The sequence below is a fragment of the Echiichthys vipera genome (assembly GCF_963691815.1).
Source record: "Echiichthys vipera genome assembly, chromosome: 5".
NCBI classification, from domain to species: domain Eukaryota; kingdom Metazoa; phylum Chordata; class Actinopteri; order Perciformes; family Trachinidae; genus Echiichthys; species Echiichthys vipera.
The window spans coordinates 30,724,930-30,742,532 of record NC_139830.1 but is presented as its reverse complement, the minus strand read 5'-3'; the positions used below and the strand labels follow the sequence as shown (position 1 = coordinate 30,742,532).

Below are 17,603 nucleotides of genomic sequence, written 5' to 3'. Positions count from 1 at the left end.
TGATAGACTGAATGGATATTGTTTGTTTCTTTTTGCTGTTCATAATGTCTAGATCAGACATAGGACCAGAATCAGTGTATAAACGATGTTTATAATAATTACCAATATTCCAAATCGTAGACCATAGCTTTAACCCTAAGTAGGTGTATAGTCCTCTGTAAAATAACGGCTGTCATGGTACAAGTTTTTGACAGGTGGGATAACTTAAGGATGATGAGGAGCAACTGTCTGCTTTGGGTTGGCAACGTAGTCTTTGGGATAGATGACATCCTTTAGATGTTTTGATAATTTTGATTCACATTTTCCATGAAGATACAAAGGGTAACTAAGCTGCTGGCAGACTGCAACATGACATGGACAGTAACAGGACCCTCACGCCTTCACTAGAAGGGTCTGCCTGCGTAGGATTTTTATTTATTTATAATATTACAATTTCATGTGCACAACAATATAAATAGGGTTGTAGTTAATGGTGTCACACCGTAGTGAGAGGTGTCCTGTCGGGTTTTTTGTCTTGTAAAATTCATGTTTTATTTTGAAAAGTAATCCTCCTCTCGTTTCAGGTCACTTGCCCTTCCTCCTGTATCACCGGTCTGCTGTGTTCCCTGATTATTGTGTCCGCCTGTGTCATCCTTCCTCATGCGTATATAGTCCTTGTCTTCCTGTCTCGTTGCCAGAGTATATCGTCTTGTCGTGTATCTCCAGCCATTACCACAGCCACCAAATATTGCCTCGTTAATAATTCTGTTCCCTTGAGTTCCTCTGAAGAAGAGTGATTTTTTGTTTCTTAAGTTTTTGGTCAGCTTCATTAGCTAGTTAATCTTTATAGTGCCTTTGTTTTTCCTACTCTTGGAGTGTTTTTGAGTTGTAGTTTCTTAAGCTCTGTACAGCATGGTATTGTTGTTCTTCTCCTTGTGAGCAATTTTCTTTTGTGTAACTTTTCATAGATAGTTATTCAGATCAACGTAGATATTACCTGTTGGCTTTTCCTCCTCAGGAGGTGTTTCTAGCCACGTCTGTTCCTTATGTTCATCCCCTCGTCCGAACTGATGAGTATCGTGTTTGGTAGCCTATTTATTTATTGCTCTGTCTAAAGAGGTTACTCAGTGTGTCTGAAATAAAGCCTGCCTTAATCGTCTGCATTTGAGTCCTCCTTTTGCCCAGGCCTAACAAATGGTTTCACCACTCAAGGTCCCTGTTGTTATCTTTGCACTAGCAGTAGATTAAGGTTGTATTATCACCTAATCTTAATGCTTTGTCCTAGTTTACCTTTTCATTGTTATTTGGTGATTAACGTTAGCTACTTTTGAATGGAACCAAACCAAATCGACACAACTTCAATATCAAAGATACTATACAGTTTCAACGTATCAATTAGTGTGAACTTCACACCCTAATAATAATAATAAAAATAATTCTGTTTTAATGTCAGAGCAGTAGCAATCCTCTTTGTATCTCTCTAGAAGAAAGTATAGTCACATAGCATCAGTGCCAGACAGGGAACTGGCAAGGCAGCCCACCTCCCACTCTGCCAAATGAAGCATGAAATCAGGTGTTAAGTGTTGATTGCTAATGACTTGCTATCTAGGAGTGGCTCTGGCATTTCCCATTTTAAAGGTAGTTAGAGGTATTGAAAGGGGAAATAATAGCTCAGTGTCACCTTATCAAATCTAATTTGGAGAGAAAGGGGTGGTTGCATTTCACTGAGATTAGACTGCTGTGTGGATTGCTAAAAGGGGAATGTGCCCCTGAAGAAGAGCTGGTCAGGCTGGCTTGATCTGTGTGTGTGTGTGTGTGTGTGTGTGTGTGTGTGTGTGTGTGTGTGTGTGTGTGTGTGTGTGTGTGTGTGTGTGTGTGTGTGTGTGAGAAGAATGTGTGTGTTCCCTGGTGCGCTGTGGTCTGAGTGTGTACACAAGAGGAGGAATCAATCAATTTCAAACAGAACTTACCTGGGAACTGGTAGCCATAGCTTGGAGCAAAACCGGTGTAGCCTCTGCCGTATGTAGCTACAATGTTAGGATAACCTGGAGAGGAGGCAAGATATGACAGATTGGAAACGCTCATCTGAACTTACACATCACAATAAAATAATGTGCACTAACTATCTAGCCCACATACAGAGAATTCAAAACGATATCAGCTCCTGTGTGGGCAGGTCGAGGGATTTGCAGCTAGAAAGCAGCCATTTGGCCCCTGCTCTGAATAATGAATGAGAGAGTGTGACCTGAAATGTGAAGGGTGAGACTGACTCAAGGGCAGGGCAGGGACTCGAGGGTGTGCTATATCGAGTGGTGCCTCACTCCAACACAGAGAGGGTCAACACCTCACAACTGATAAATAGATTGTGAGGGATGGAACGTTTTACCTCAGTACATTAAACACCTCAAGTGCCCGACAAGTCCTCTGCAGTCTGACAACTGTTGACATCACACCTACAATGTCCATAGACAACAGTTACAAAGTCAACAGGCACATGTGTTGAAGGCGATGTGCGTTTCATTTTGGTGTAACATTAACACGTTAACAGGATTGTCTGGTCCTCACCTATGCAACCACGCCACACCAACACTACATCTTACATAATTAATTATCTTAGGGTACATCCACACCGTCGAAAACTTTTTTTTTCACTGTCGTTCTTAAAAGGTTTTCTGTCCACACAGACTCGACTCAAGACATATCTGCGTCCACACGAAACCAGTGAACCGACTCAGACTGTAATACACATGCCAGGCCTGGATGTGGAGCTGTAACTGCGACAGAAATACACCAACAACGGAAGAAGAGAGGGGGAGATGCTATATAGTCTATGATACAAACACCGGCCGCAAGTTTTCAAATTTCCAAATCCTCATCCATCCTATAGAGAAATCTGTCGACTGTTTCTAGTATTATTGGAGACTTTCTTGGTGTTTTGGACTCTGATGCACCAATCACTCTGCAGTTAGTGTCCTCAACGAGCAGAAGGAGGCTACTGTGAGCCCCTTCCCTGTCCCAAAGCACTCACAGGCGGGCACTTTCTCACTAGATTTAGAGACTTTTCACACCCTCTTAGAACTTTACCTGTAAAAAGCTACTAGCGACCAATTAAGCGACTTATTCAGAGCATCAGGGAAAAGGAGACATATGTGGTCGGCCTAATTCATTCCCATGCATGTGGCTCAGAGTCCAGTTCAGTAAACTGTCTATGGGTCCGTCTCTCTCCTCTCACGCAGCATCACTGTTGTTGTTATGTGACACCGCGGGGTTAGAGGTCGAAGGCGGGGAAATGCCGGCAAAGTATGCGGTTTTGCTGACGACAACGCCACGGGGGGGGGGGGGGGCGGGCGTTCTCAAATATTCTCACTCTGGGACCTGGTTACAAAAAAAACTGTTTTCAGGCTCTGATAACGCCAGCTGCATAGATGGTCAGCCTAACCGATACTAAAAATATGCGGTTACAGGAAAACGTGTCCTTGTGTGGACGGGCCTTTAGAAAATAAAACATTTCTAGTTGCACATAAAGGCAGGTGTGGTGCTGAGGCATCAAGTGAGGCACAGTGCACGGTGCAGGGTTGAGTGAGGACGACACCTTAATGTGTGAAGCGCTGTCGCCACACTTATGCGCCACCATAAACATGTTTCATGCTTCTTGTGGTCAGCACTGTCGGTCCGGTGTAGATGGTGATATTGTGCAATTGTGGCCTGTGCATTGAGGGTCTGTGCGTGGAGTTTCTTGGTGCCAAGCTGCACATCTCCAAAATTTTGTCACAATTTCCATGCAATCCCACAGACCACACTGCAATTATTGTCTAGCTTCAGGACCCTGGAATTTTATTGGCTGAGAGTATACATCCATAGCTGAGAGGTCAGTTCTTGGAGCCGCTCTGACCCCATTTAGTATGAACGACCAGACATTCACAAACTGTCCACACCGTGCCGACCACAAGAAGCTAGCTAATAACTCATCTTGCAAAGCTCTTATTTATTCAGAGAGAGAGGAAAAGAGCTTGTCTGTCTGAACCATCATCTGAAGCAACGGCAGTTTATGATGACGATCGGACTAAATATAGGAAGTGAGCCAAAAACATTGCGATGTGGGCAGGTGTAGGTTAAGGCTATGGCCAGGGATGGTAGCGGTAGCTCCGGTGTTATGCCCCTACTGGTTTCCACACCAACTGGTTTCTGTATGTTGTGTTTCTCTAACAGCAGCAGCTGTGTTCAGCCTCTTCATCTTATGGGCAATTTTTAAGCCACATTTCATCTACTGTGGCGGATATGATTGTATAAGTGCGGACAACATTAGCCGCACCATGTTTGCAAGATCACAGCCAGCTGGATTCGATCTCAACAGAGCAAAACACAACATGAATTTCATAGGCCGCTGCTCTATGCTGTGAACCACTTGAGCTCACACAGCAATCACTGCCTGTCACGTCTTAATGAACTACGTCAGCATCCAGGTAACAGTTGATTTTGGGTTGATCAGAAACAACTGGTTACCTTGATCTCATCTTAGAAAATAACTAAACATATTTATCAAGGTGTGTTTGCAACTGTTGCAGCTTTATTGACCTCTACATTACATCTCCATACGACTCTACACATTATGACAAAGAAAAACATTTAATATGACAAGACGATTTTGTATGTATTGAACAGTAAAACCCTGAAGCCCCAACAATTTTCCGACACTGCTGGTCAATACTGTGTTATTTAGATATTATCTCCAAATGAACCAAGCATGGAGTTTTATTCTATCCAAAGTTATGTTTTGAAATCAAACTTCATTACAGCAGAGTAAATGGTTATTTACATTCATTATAGAGTTAAATGAACTTCGGAACTTCAGTGATGTGCTTCTCTCTGACCCATCCATCATCATCCATCATCTTCAACCACTTGCCCCTAACACGTGCGTGTCTTTGGACTGTGGGAGGAAGCCGGAGAACCCAGAAGGGCCCCAGCCCGTATTCAAACCAGGAATCCAGGCGACAGTGCTAACCACCACACCACCTTGCCGCCCCCTCATGGAAAAAATATTATACTTATACACTTATAACATCAGTAAAATTGCTTTTTTTCTTAGCAATAAACATTCGGGCGACTTCCAAAAATGCCCCAAAAATTGCCATTTTAAAAATGTATTTCTTTGTCATAATGTGTAGAGTCGTATGGAGCTGTCATGCAGTGGTCAACATATCCGTAGCTTTTGGAAAGACACCTTGATAAATATGTTTTGTTATTTTCTAAGATGAGATCAAGGTAACTAGTTGTTTCAGATCAACCCAATATAAACTGTTACCTGGATGCTGACGTAGTAGTTAATTAATATCTGACTGGCAGTGATCGCTATGTGAGCTCAAGGGGCTCATGCTGTAAAGCAGCTGCTGTGAATAGTTCATATGTTTTGCTCTGTTGAGATCAGATCCAGCTGGACGCCATCTTACAAACATAATATTTTCTGAAAGTTATTTTTTTAGGCATTGCCATGACAATTAAGCCCAAGGTTTTTCCATAGTTGAAGAAAGGCAGTGTACTTACTCAGCATGCCCATACCCAGCATGAAGGCATCCATAGTGTATGGTAAGCCCCTTGCCCGACCTCGTGTCCCTGGAGGAAACATCACTTCCTTAGGCTGGGCCTTTTTGCATTCTACCTGTAGAGCAACAATGACGATATTGCAGATCATAATTCAACAATGCAAACAGAAAACAACATGAAAATCAGTCCAACAACATTTGATTCTTACCATTTAGAGTCTACTCACACTTACATTTGTACTTTGTGCTTTAACTGCTTTTGAATATTTTAATCTGACCGAATCTACAGTAAACATTCCACCTCTGCATCAGACCACCGCCAACCCTTCGGCAGGATCTTTTAAATGTCCAACTGTATTGTGCTTAAGCACAGCATACTGTTCAAATGAACTAGGCTTTAGCTGTTATTCTTGCTTGGCACGGTACAAATGGTAAGTGTGAGTCGACCTCTAGTCTCCATTTCTTTCACCAGCCTGATCTCATTGCCAGGGCTTCAAATACCAACACTTTGGGCTGAGACACACAAGGCACCCTTGAGCATTCGTATGGGACAAGTCATAAACCCTCAACTGTAAACCCCTAGGTGGTAATATTAGATACTGTCAGAACAAGTGCTCCAGAAGTTAGAGCCTGCTTGGTTGTATTGGAGAACTGATGACTGTTTGTTGTGTGTTGGAGTAGCGTATGTATAGCACTGCTGTCCATAGAGCTGACAGAAATCGATAGACAGACAGAATTCCTCAGAGAGAGCAGCAAGCCGCAGATGTTTCTGGGTGCGGAGCCTCCAATGTCCTCTGACTTGGTGAAGCCGGTAATTGAGGCGTGCTTGTGGACACTGGCACTATTGTTTCTGAGGATCCAACCAAAAACAAATTTAACTTTGCTGGCGGGCTCAGAGAGATATTTTAACCACTAATCCAGCAACGGGCCTGCTTACTGGTAAGCAAACCTGTGTCAACTTCTCCCTGGTGTTTGAAAGCAGCGCTTATGTGTGTCTACTTCAACCTCTTTACCTCACTACAGGTTAGGATACAGTTAGTTAGTTAGGATGTGGTTTCCCATCTGGGGGGGTTGGTGGTCTTGTTTGTGCAATGGACTACATTGAACAATTATTTATTCAACACTAAATATTAAATTACAATAAAAATTAATTAAAAAATTTAAAAATATCATCTAGACCGATCAGCTCTGTTTGATTACATGATGCTGAACGCAACCGCTTCAAAATGACGGCGATCCCTCCTTGTTAAACACATCAGTAGTCTGCTGGTGCACGGGACATTTACCTGTTTTTAGGGGCATATTTTTCAGCTTGTTCCACACATTCTATGAATAAGTGTGGAGAGTCAATTTGACGCGACAGTCTGACGCTCGTGTGCTGTTAGGACAAGAGGAAACACGGCTAATCACTGTCATATCATTATTCTTAATATATATATATATATATATATATATATATATATATATATATATATATATATTTTGGAAGATGTTTAGTAGTAAGGCGGCAGGCCTGTGTTGATTAGGTGGCCACCTAAGCTGTAAAGTGCAGCAGGAAACCCTGTGATAAGAGCCAAAGCTTTAAACCCCCAGACCTAACCCCTCTTTCTGGGACCCTAGTGGCAAGGAGGCCTTACACATGGGCCTGGAATGCCTGTGCATAGATCCAGGCCTAGCCAAGAAGGTTATTTTTTTTTGGATTCACAATTGTTTAAGAGCGAGCGAGAGCAAGAGAGAGAGAAACAGAATGGATGTAGTAGGCTAAACAGTAATTATTTATAGAGGGCTGAGATTTCCAGTTTCCAGACAGGGTTTTTGTGTCATTAGGAGTACCTGTGTGCGTACATGAAACAGATGTAAGTGCCTATTACTGTATCTGCTCCAGTATTGAAGTGTGGTTTTATATGCAAAATTAAAGGGCCAGGGGGCCTGTTGGTCCTGGGCTAACGTTGTTTAGGCTAGCGTGATGTTACCGTTTAGCAGTTCAATAATATTGTAATAAATACTGAAATGTTTTAAACAATACAATCTCTCCAGCTAATGACTGAGTAAATTGTTATTTTGGTATCAACTGATACGTCATATTATTTGTAGATATCTGTGTCAGTGTGTCATGTGCATTCAGCTTAGTGCATTTATTATATCTGAACGGTATAACTGTATATTAAGAAAATATGCAATACCTTATTAAATTAGGTGTTTATTATTTTGAGTGTAACAGAGTATACTGTAATTAGAGTTTATATTTGATATAAATGTGCTATCCTCTGTTTACCATCTTAGGCAGAGTCAACCATCCTTGCGGTGAAAATCTATCTGCTGGGAATCAATCAGAAATAATGTTCAGGGACCATGTGTTAAAATTGTATTCATGTTACATTTAGTAATGTTTATTCTTATCATGCCATTCAAATGAAATAGCCACAGTATTTCCCTAATAATCAGATTCCTCTAATTTCACAATTCCTGTCTCAGTAAATTCAGCATCATACTATTTCAATTTACACATTGTGATCATTTTTTATGTCGCACAAAACTCAACTAAATACGATACAGTTATTTAAAGTTTCATACATTTGCAGTGGAAGCAGTACTCTGAGCTTTTATTTAAGTAAAAGTAGTAATACCACACTGTAGAAATACTCCTGCATTCAAAATGTTACTTAAGTGAAAGTACAAAAAAGTAATCATTAAAAGTAGTCATTATGCAGAATGGCCTGTTTCATTAATTTGTATTCTGTCATGAAGCTTAATCTATAACTATACTATTTCATTTGTTGATAATATTTTATTATTTATTTATTTAACTGTGAAGTAACTATTAACTGAAGTCACCAAATGAATTTATTGAAGTAAAAAGTACAATATTTCCTCTGAAATTTAGTGGAGTTGAAGTATAAAGTATATTAAAATGGAATTACTCAAGTAAAGTACAAGTACCTGTAAATTGAATTTAAATACAGTACTGAAGTAAATGTAGTTAGTTACTTTCCACCATTGTACATTTGTTTGGTTTGCAGGTATATGCTGATTTCTTTTCATTATTTGTACATCCTGTCTCTTTTAAAAACGGTTCTTGTTCACTATGAAGGAGGAAAAATAGAAATGGTCTTGACAATTTTACCTCAAATTTCAATAGCACACAGTGAAAGTCAATACATTATCTCCTTCCGTTACGACTATTTCTTCTTTAATTCTTTAAAGACATTCTTTTAATTCTGCATCCTGGTTGCGGCTATACTCAGGCCACCCTATGATGATTTAAAACATTTTTTGAATCCAATCAATAGAATAACTTTTTGATTTTTTTTCATGATTGTAGTCCTTACACATTAACAGAGCTGTGGGTCGGATTCAGCTCAAGGGAGAAGGCTGGAAAGCGACCCTTCCAGAGACTCAGGCTGTGTGGAGTGATCATCGGTAGGCTATTAATGCAATAGATTCTTACTGTTTCAGTCTTGATTACTTAGACTTAGTTTTTATGTTAATGTAGTTTGACAAATTTTTACAAATTAAAGTTGTTAGTGTATTCCATAAAATTCAGATTGGTTTTTGTTGTAGGAGCATGTCAAAATGCTATTCAAACACTTAACAGTGGCAGAGGTGGAGGACACCGTCACCCTTATATTAAAATTAGCTCCCCAAGAAAGATGAAGTGGTAAGGGATTCATTACAGCGCATGATTTGAACAGAGACCCTGTAGAGACAGAAACATTGTCATCTGCAATGCATGCTATATAACAGACAAAAAACAAGTACTGATCATCAGCAAAAGCAAGAGGCAGCAGCATGATCACATATACGTAGATGCACATGGGATAATGTAAATTACACAGGATAGTCTGTATGGGGATTATTTTTAAGGAAGCACGTAATCACACACACATAGGCATAATACAAGAAAACCTTTCCTACCCCTCAATAAATGTCATAATGTGGGATGTGTAACTATTTTGATTGGTTGCCAGTTAGCGAGCATGTATGTTTGCTAATGTTAGCCAGCAGGGAGCTAGCATCGTTGCAGCTGGGATCTTTAGATGTTTTGTAATGTTGGCTGTCATTTGCAAACGTCAAGCATACATTTGTCGATTTAGATCAGCCCTGGGAGCCTGGATGAAATAGTTTGATGTTGTCCACTCAAGAGTGTTTTGCTACACTATCTAGCATCTCATCTGCATTAGCAAACAAGCTTACATTGGCCAGCTATGATTACAATATCACAACATTCAGTGACTCAAGTTTTTTTTTTCCAGGGATAGGGTTTTATTGTAAGGTTTCTCCCATAGACTGCACATGAAGCCAGCTAGACAGCAGCTCTGGAGACAAGCCAGAGAGCTTAATTTAGCCATGGGTAGCAGCTCAGATACAGCCAGGCACAGGCCACAACTTCGGAAATTATTCTAGTTCCACCCCCACCCCCCTTGGTTAAAACGAACGTTCCCAGACGCTGGCACACTAAAAAGCTCTGTCTCGGAGCTGGTGTTCGTTTCCTCCAAGGCAAAATCTGCTATGTGGCACAAAGCCAGTGGCAGGCAACAAAAGAACCAATACACTATGTGTCGGTAATATAAATATTGCTGTTAATACAAAACTGTTACATATTATACCTTTAATCACATGTTCCGTGTGTTTAAAATAGCAACCAAAGTGGAGAATCACAGTTTGACGCACAAAGCTACCCAGTACATTGGGAATTATTCAGAATTTCTTCTAATTTTTGGCAAAAAGAACGAGATAGACACTCCACTAATCACTGCCTGAGTCTTGACTGAAGGTTAACTGCTTGCAGGGAAAGTTCCAATCCAAAAACAGAGGATAAGATCTAACCTTGTGAGACCATCCTGATCTCTGAGCTCTGCTGTATTTTACTCTCAGATCAGTCTGGTAACCTGAGGCAGAGAAAATTTGGAGAAGTTTGCCCAAGCGACCGAACCAATCAGCTTTGGTTTTGAGGTGGCTCAAAATGTGACGCAACGAGAAGCAACTGTTCAGTGTAAACAACGGGGGCTTCCACGGATGAGATGAGCGCAGATATCGAGCAAGCCGCTTACTAACTCTTTTTTCTGGAGTTGGACCTTGCACCTGAAATTGTGCCTTTTATCCATAAAGTCCCGTTACACAAACGGAAAATATCCTTTACCCACATGTTGTTTACTTTGCCTCGATGCTATTAGTACGTCATACGCTTTATTGATCTGATTAGTTGATTTGGCCTGTATATCATCAACATAGGTGGTGATGGGCAGATGGTTTATCCAATCAGCAACCAGTATTTTTGCCCCTTTCCAAAAGATCTCCAACCGAGAGTTTCCAGATGGATATGCTGAGACAATAAGAATTACGCGAATCAATCCATCTGGTGGAGTCAGGTTAGATAGGATCCATCCTGATGCAGGAAACGGGTGATTGACAGGGGGACTCCATCTACTTAAGTGAGTCCAGTGTTTTGAATAATTTCTCATGTGAAACTTAGGTAGACAGTGTGTAATTTGAATATCAACGATATTCTGTGGTTTGAATTTTGAGGTCCTATGTAATACCTTTGTATTCCTTACAAAGCATCAATATGTGATGAGCTAGGATGAGGAAGGGTTACTGTCACTCATGCCGACATCCTGACTTTTGGTTAACATTAGTTTTACAAGTTTGAGAATGTTTGGTTACGGCTATGCAAAGCAACAAACAACTATGTTATGTTATGTTAGCCTAAATTAATCTACTCCTCCCAGACATATTAATACTCATATTCCTCGAGGCAGTGGTCGAGGAGGAGGCGTTGCAGCAATTTAATAAACCCTAAATCTAAACTTCATTATAATTCATTTGAAAGTCTTATTCTTTATCTTTCACATTCAACCTGGAAAACTGTGCAGCCAATTATACTTGTTATAGTGTACCGTGCTCCTGGTACGTACTCTGATTTCTATCTGAATTCTCAGAGTTTCTGTCAAATTTAGTCCTTAAATCTCATAAAGTAATCATTGTAGGAGATTTTAATATTCACGTGGATGTTGATAATAATAGCCTTAGTACTGCGTTTATCTCTCTATTAGATTAAATTGGTTTTAGTCAGAGTGTACATAAACCTACTCACTGTTTTAATCACACCCTAGACCTTGTTTTGGCTTATGGTGTGGAAATCAATGACTTATAGTCTTTTCACAGAATCCTATTTTATCAGACCATTATTTAATTACTTTTGAATTTATATTACAGGACTACTCACCTCTGGGCAAAAGTTTCTACACTAGATGTTTATCCAATAATGCTGTAACTAGATTTAAGGAATCAAGTCCATCTGCATTTAATTTAATGCCTTATCCTAATATTCAAGATTCCTGTACTAACGTTTGTCTCTCTGAAATTGATCACCTTGTAAACAGTGTTGCAGGCTCACTACAAACAACACTTGACTCTAATGCTCCGTTAAAAAAGAAGCTAATGAAACACAGGAAGTTAGCTCCGTGGTATAATTTTCAAACCTGTGAACTAAAACAAATATCGCGGAAATTGGAAAGTAAGTGGCGTTCTACTATATTGGAGGAATCTAGCTTAGTTTGGCATGAAAGTCTAAAAACATGTAGGAAGGCCCTCCGTAATGCCAGAGCAGCCTATATCTCATCTTTAATAGAGGAGAACAAGAACAATCCTAGATTGATAACCCTCAGTAGTAACGACTTCATGACCTACTGTTAAGCGCACTACGTTACGGGGATACGTTTCCAAAGTCACAGGTGGGCACGTCACAACAAAACACAGGTGAAATGATAGTGGGAGTGTCATTTACCTTGATTGAAGCGCGGGCCAGTTATAGCGTGCACTAATACATCCCAATGAGTCCAAACGAAATGGTGAATGAGCACGGCATATAAACGGGAGCAAGAACTAGTTTGCATGTTGTCTCGTCGGGAGAGATGCGCCACCGGTAAGCTGCTGTTTTGGTCCATTGAGCGAGCCGCGGTTTAAGTTTGCTTGTCTGTTTATGTTGCGCTGTACTACCGTTGTGTGTTGTGTGTGTGTATATATGCGGTTGTATGCTTGATAACGTGGTGGTCACGCCGATGGAACATTGGTTACCGTCTGATGCTTAAATGTTTAACTGCTTGATTGTGTCCGAGGCTATATCGCGGTAAATGTTTAAAGTTGTAGCTTCTCCATAGTCACGAGTGCACTTCCTGTTTGCGGTGCAGGCTGGGTAATGTAGTTGATCACTCTTACATAGGAAATGGTCTGCTATTCTTAGCGCTGCTATTTAAAACTACTCACCGTTTCCATTTAAAGCCAACATATTGAGAGCGTGTGGCTTGTGTGTGCAATGTTTGTGTGGCAGTACAATGCTTAATGTATGTTTTAATACACTGCAATGTTTCTTAGGCCTGGAATTGCTGCATATTCGGTTTAAACACTAATTATACTATACTATATTATATTATCTATATAATGCTATATTATTATAACACTAAAAAACTATAATGTAATTTATGAATGTATATTTATAATATTCAGAATTTATATATTATGTAGCTTTTACAAACTAGTTTTTCTATTCTACAGGTTTATAACCTGTAATTTGTGGATCAACAACTGTATGGAAAATCAAACAAAAGAAATAAAAAACCACAAAGAGTTATAACAACGTGTCCTCTTCTGACGCCCCGTTCGGTGGGGAGAATCATCAAAGAACCGAACACCTACTGTAATGACAAAATTATAACTATTAGAGACAAAATCAACTCGCTTGGCACCCATTTTTCTTCAAACCCAGGAACCTTAGAAACAACTGTATGACCTGATATATTGGACTGCTTTTTTACAGTTGACCTTAACAAATTAACCTCTACAATTTACACATCAAAGCCCTCTACTTGACTCCTAGACTCTATTCCAACTAGGTTACTTAAAGAAGTGATACCTTTAGTTAGCACTCCTGTATTAATTCAATTCAATTCAAAAAACTTTATTTGTCCCCCGGGGGCAATTCAGGGCACACAGAGCAGCAAATAACGACAGTGCAACTATACAAAACATTTTACCTAACAACAAGAATAAAGTGTAAGAGAAGAATAAGTGTCAGGATGTTAGTGTGTTAGTACAGGTTAGATACGGAGGACATCATCGGCGTGAGATGTAGAAAGACATGCGTGTATCAGATGTAAGCAGACATGTGAAAGGGTGTATATGATGTAAACAATGTAAACATGCAGTAGACTGTTGAAACAGGTATAAACAGAACTATAGTGCAGTAATAGAGTATAAATATAATATATAACTATAAGCTATGTGCAGATAATAAATAATAAAGTGATAGTGGTGCATGGCAGGAAAACAGCAGTCTAAGTATATGCTAGCTCTGTGTAACCAGATGAATACTGAAAAATAAAGTGACCATAGTGCTATGATGGATACAATATAAGACCTGATAGACAGAATAAAGTTGAGTAGTGCATTAATACCATAAATTAACATAACTAACAGAATCAAGTAGACCAGTAAGAACATAGTAATAGAATAATTCGGTGGGAACATAAAAACAGAATAAATAAGTAAGTGGAGTAGTGCAACAGACCGGAGTAACATAGTAGTTCACAGTTCACGTGTCCGGTAAGTGTCCAGGGGGTGTCCAGGGGGGGATGGTGGTGTCCAGGGGGTGAGGTGTCCAGGGAAGGTGTCAGGGTGGGAAGGGGGGTGATCGTGTCCAGGGAGGGTGTCTGGAGAGGGGAGGAGGATGGGTGATGGGGGGGATGTCCGGGGTGGAGAGGGGGGTGAGGTGTCCAGGGACGGTGTCTGGAGTGGGGGGGGGGGGGGATGTGATGGTGTCCAGGGAAGGGGGTGGGGGGGTGGAGTGTCCAGGGGAGGGTGTCAAGAGTGGGGAGGGGGATGGTCAGAGGGGTCAGGAGTTGAGGAGCTGGACAGCCCTGGGGATGAAGGTTGCTCTTCTCCTCTGTGTCCTGCAGCAGGGACAGCGAAGGCGGCGTCCTGAGGGGAGCCACTCAAACGCTGAGAAGAGAGCATGAGAGGGGTCCTGCATGATCCGACCAGCTAACCTGAGTGTCTGCTGCTCATGGATGGTGGACAGAGTTCTAACAGGAAGTCCGATGATCTTAGAGCAGACCGTGGTTATGCTCTGTAGGCGGTTTCTGTTCTGGAGGCTGGTGGAGTAGAACCAGCATGTGATGGAGAACGTGATGATGCTCTTGATGAAGGAGTAGTAAAAGGTCAGGAGGATGTTCTTGCTGACTCCAAAGGAATTGAGCTTCCTAAGGAGGTATTTCCGCTGCTGACATTTCCTGAGAATCTCCTCTGTGTTGGAGGAGAATTTCAGCAGGCTGTCGAAGATGGTGCCAAGGTACCTGTACTCCTCAACTGCTTCAACAGGCTTCCCGTGGATCATGTTGTTTGCTGATGCAGCCAGTTCCCTCTGCTTGTTGTTAGATATGATTAACATGTCTTTATCAGCAGGTTATGTACCACAGTCTTTTAAAATAGCTGTAATTAAACCTCTTCTTTAAAAGCCCAGTCTTGATCCTGAGGAACTAGCCAACTATAGACCTATATCTAGCCCTCCTTTTCTCTCTAAGATCCTTGAGAAATTAGTCGCCAATCAGCTGTGTGACTTTTTACATAATGAGTTATTGAGGACTTCCAGTCAGGATTTAGAGCGAATCAAAGCACTGAGACAGCACTGGTAAAAATTACTAACGACCTTCTAATAGCTTCAGACAAAGGACTCTGTACTTGTTCTACTAGATCTTAGTGCTGCATTCGACACTATTGACCATCGCATCCTGCTACAGAGACTGGAGCATCCAATTGGTATTAAAGGAACCGCACTGAGCTGGTTGAAGTCTTATTTATCAGATAGATCTCAGTTTGTACATGTTAACGACAAATCCTCTATGCACACTAAAGTCAGTCACGGAGTCCCACAGGGTTCTGTCCTTGGACCGATTCTATTCACCTTATATATGCTTGCCTTAGGAAATATTATAAGTAAGCACTCCATAAATTTTCGTTATGCTGATGATACACAATTATATTTGTCCATCAAACCAGAAGAAACTGATCACTTAGATAAACTTCAAAGGTGCATTAAAGAAATAAAAAGCTGGATGACCTGCAATTTTCTGATGTTAAACTCAGAAAGAAATGAAGTTATTGTACTTGGCTCCAAAGGCCTCCGAAACTCAATAGCTAAAGATATTGTTACTCTGGATGATGTTGTGTGTCCTCCAGCACCACAGTAAGGAATCTGGGTGTTATTTTTGACCAGGATATGTCCATCGATTCTCACATAAAATTAACAACAAGGATTGCATATTTCCACCTGCGTAATATTGCAAAAATTAGGAACATTGTGTCTCAGAAAGATGCAGAAAAACTAGTCCATGCATTTGTTACTTCTAGGCTAGACTACTGCAGCTACTTATTATCAGGCTGCTGATAAGTGTCTCCAGTTGGTCCAAAATGCTGCAGCCCGTGTACTAACTAAAACAAATCGAAGAGAACATATTTCTCCTGTATTAGCTTCTTTGCACTGGCTACCCGTAAAATCCAGAATAGAATTTAAAATCCTTCTCCTTACCTATAAAGCTCTTATTGGTCAGGCTCCGTCGTATCTTAAAGAGCTCATAGTACCGTATTACCCGACTAGATCGCTGCGCTCTGAGAATGCAGGGCTACTTGTCGTTCCTAGAGTCTCCAAAAATAGAATTGGAGGCAGAGCCTTCAGCTACCAAGCTCCTCTCTTGTGGAACCAACTCCCAAGTGTTATTCGGGAGGCAGACATTGTCCCTATATTTAAGAGTAAACTTAAAACTTTCCTTTTTGATAAAGCTTACAGCTAGGGCTTACGAGCCCTTAGCTATGTTGTTGTTTTTAAAGCTGATTTTTTTCTGCTTAATGATGCTGCTGTAAGTCTAGTCTGCGGGGGGATAATACTTTTCCTAATACTCTGACCTTCTCTCCTCTCTGTCTGTGTCATTCATGTCTCATCAATGCATGTTACTAATTCAACTTCTTTCCCGGAGTTGTTTGTGCTTTGTCGTCTCGCAGTTCTCTGCTGATTGTGGTGGTGCCTGCTGCCGTGGTCCTGCATGACGCTTTCTGCTACTTCCATAACTATTAGTCATATATACTGTCACTAGTCTTATAAATTATAAAATTTGTAGCCATAAAAACACCATCAGTGGTATGTCTAGCTGTATCGTAGCTGCTATTGCCACTACTCATCACTGATCACGTTTGTCATAATTACTATCATTTTCATATTCTATCACCTTAGATGTGCTTGTTCCTACTATTCTGCTGTAATAACTGCCATAACATATGAGTCATATTCACATTACTATAGATATTGTTATAGTTACTGTTACTCTTTGGTTGCTTGCATCTCTGGAAGTATGTCTGTCTCTCTGTCTTTTGTCTGTCTTTGTCTCTCTATCTTTCTCTCTCCCTTTCTTCCTCCCCAACCGGAGCAGACAGATGGCCGTCCTCCACAGAGCTGGGTCTGTCCGAAGTTCCCGCCTGTTATAGGGAAGGTTTTCGTTGCCATAGTACTCTACGGGGGAATTGTTGGGTCTATGTTAATCTTAAATAAGTCATAGAGTGTGGTCTATACCTACTCTGTAAAGTGTCCTGAGATAACGTTTGTTATGATTTGGCACTATAAATAAAATTGAATTGAATTGAATTGAACTAGGTATGTCATCTAGGTAACAAGGCAGCAAAGATGGAACTGCAATGCTTCATTATGTCTTTGGTTTAAACCCAGATAAATTATCGATCAATCCAGAAGAAACCGATCAGTTAGCTAATCTTCAAATGTGCATTAAGGAAATAAAAACCTGGATGACCTGCAATTGAAGTTCTTGTACTTGGCCTGAAGGCCTCCAAAACTTAATATCTAAAGATATTGTTACTCTGGATAATGTTGTGTTGTCCTCCAGCACCACAGTAAGTAATCTGGGTGTTATTTTTGATCCGGATATGTCCTTTGATTCTCATATAAAACTAACGACAAAACTGCATATTTTCACCTGCGTAATATTGTGAAAATGACTGAACTCTGAAGGGCTTTCACAG

The 17,603-nt window shown here is 40.6% G+C and overlaps 1 protein-coding gene across 6 annotated transcripts in view; it reads right to left on the bottom strand.

Annotated features, from left to right (window-relative positions):
- Positions 1 to 17,603, bottom strand: part of LOC310947614 (RNA-binding protein Musashi homolog 2-like) — a gene marked incomplete at both ends in the record, with an annotated part of 337,457 nt that overhangs the window by 53,404 nt on the left and 266,450 nt on the right. For all 6 annotated transcript variants that reach the window (XM_083914481.1, XM_083914482.1, XM_083914483.1 and 3 more), the window contains 2 exons: positions 1,950 to 2,024; positions 5,524 to 5,638. In XM_083914481.1, coding sequence (XP_083770607.1) covers positions 1,950 to 2,024; positions 5,524 to 5,638 — 190 coding nt within the window. The remainder of the gene's footprint in view (positions 1 to 1,949; positions 2,025 to 5,523; positions 5,639 to 17,603) is intronic.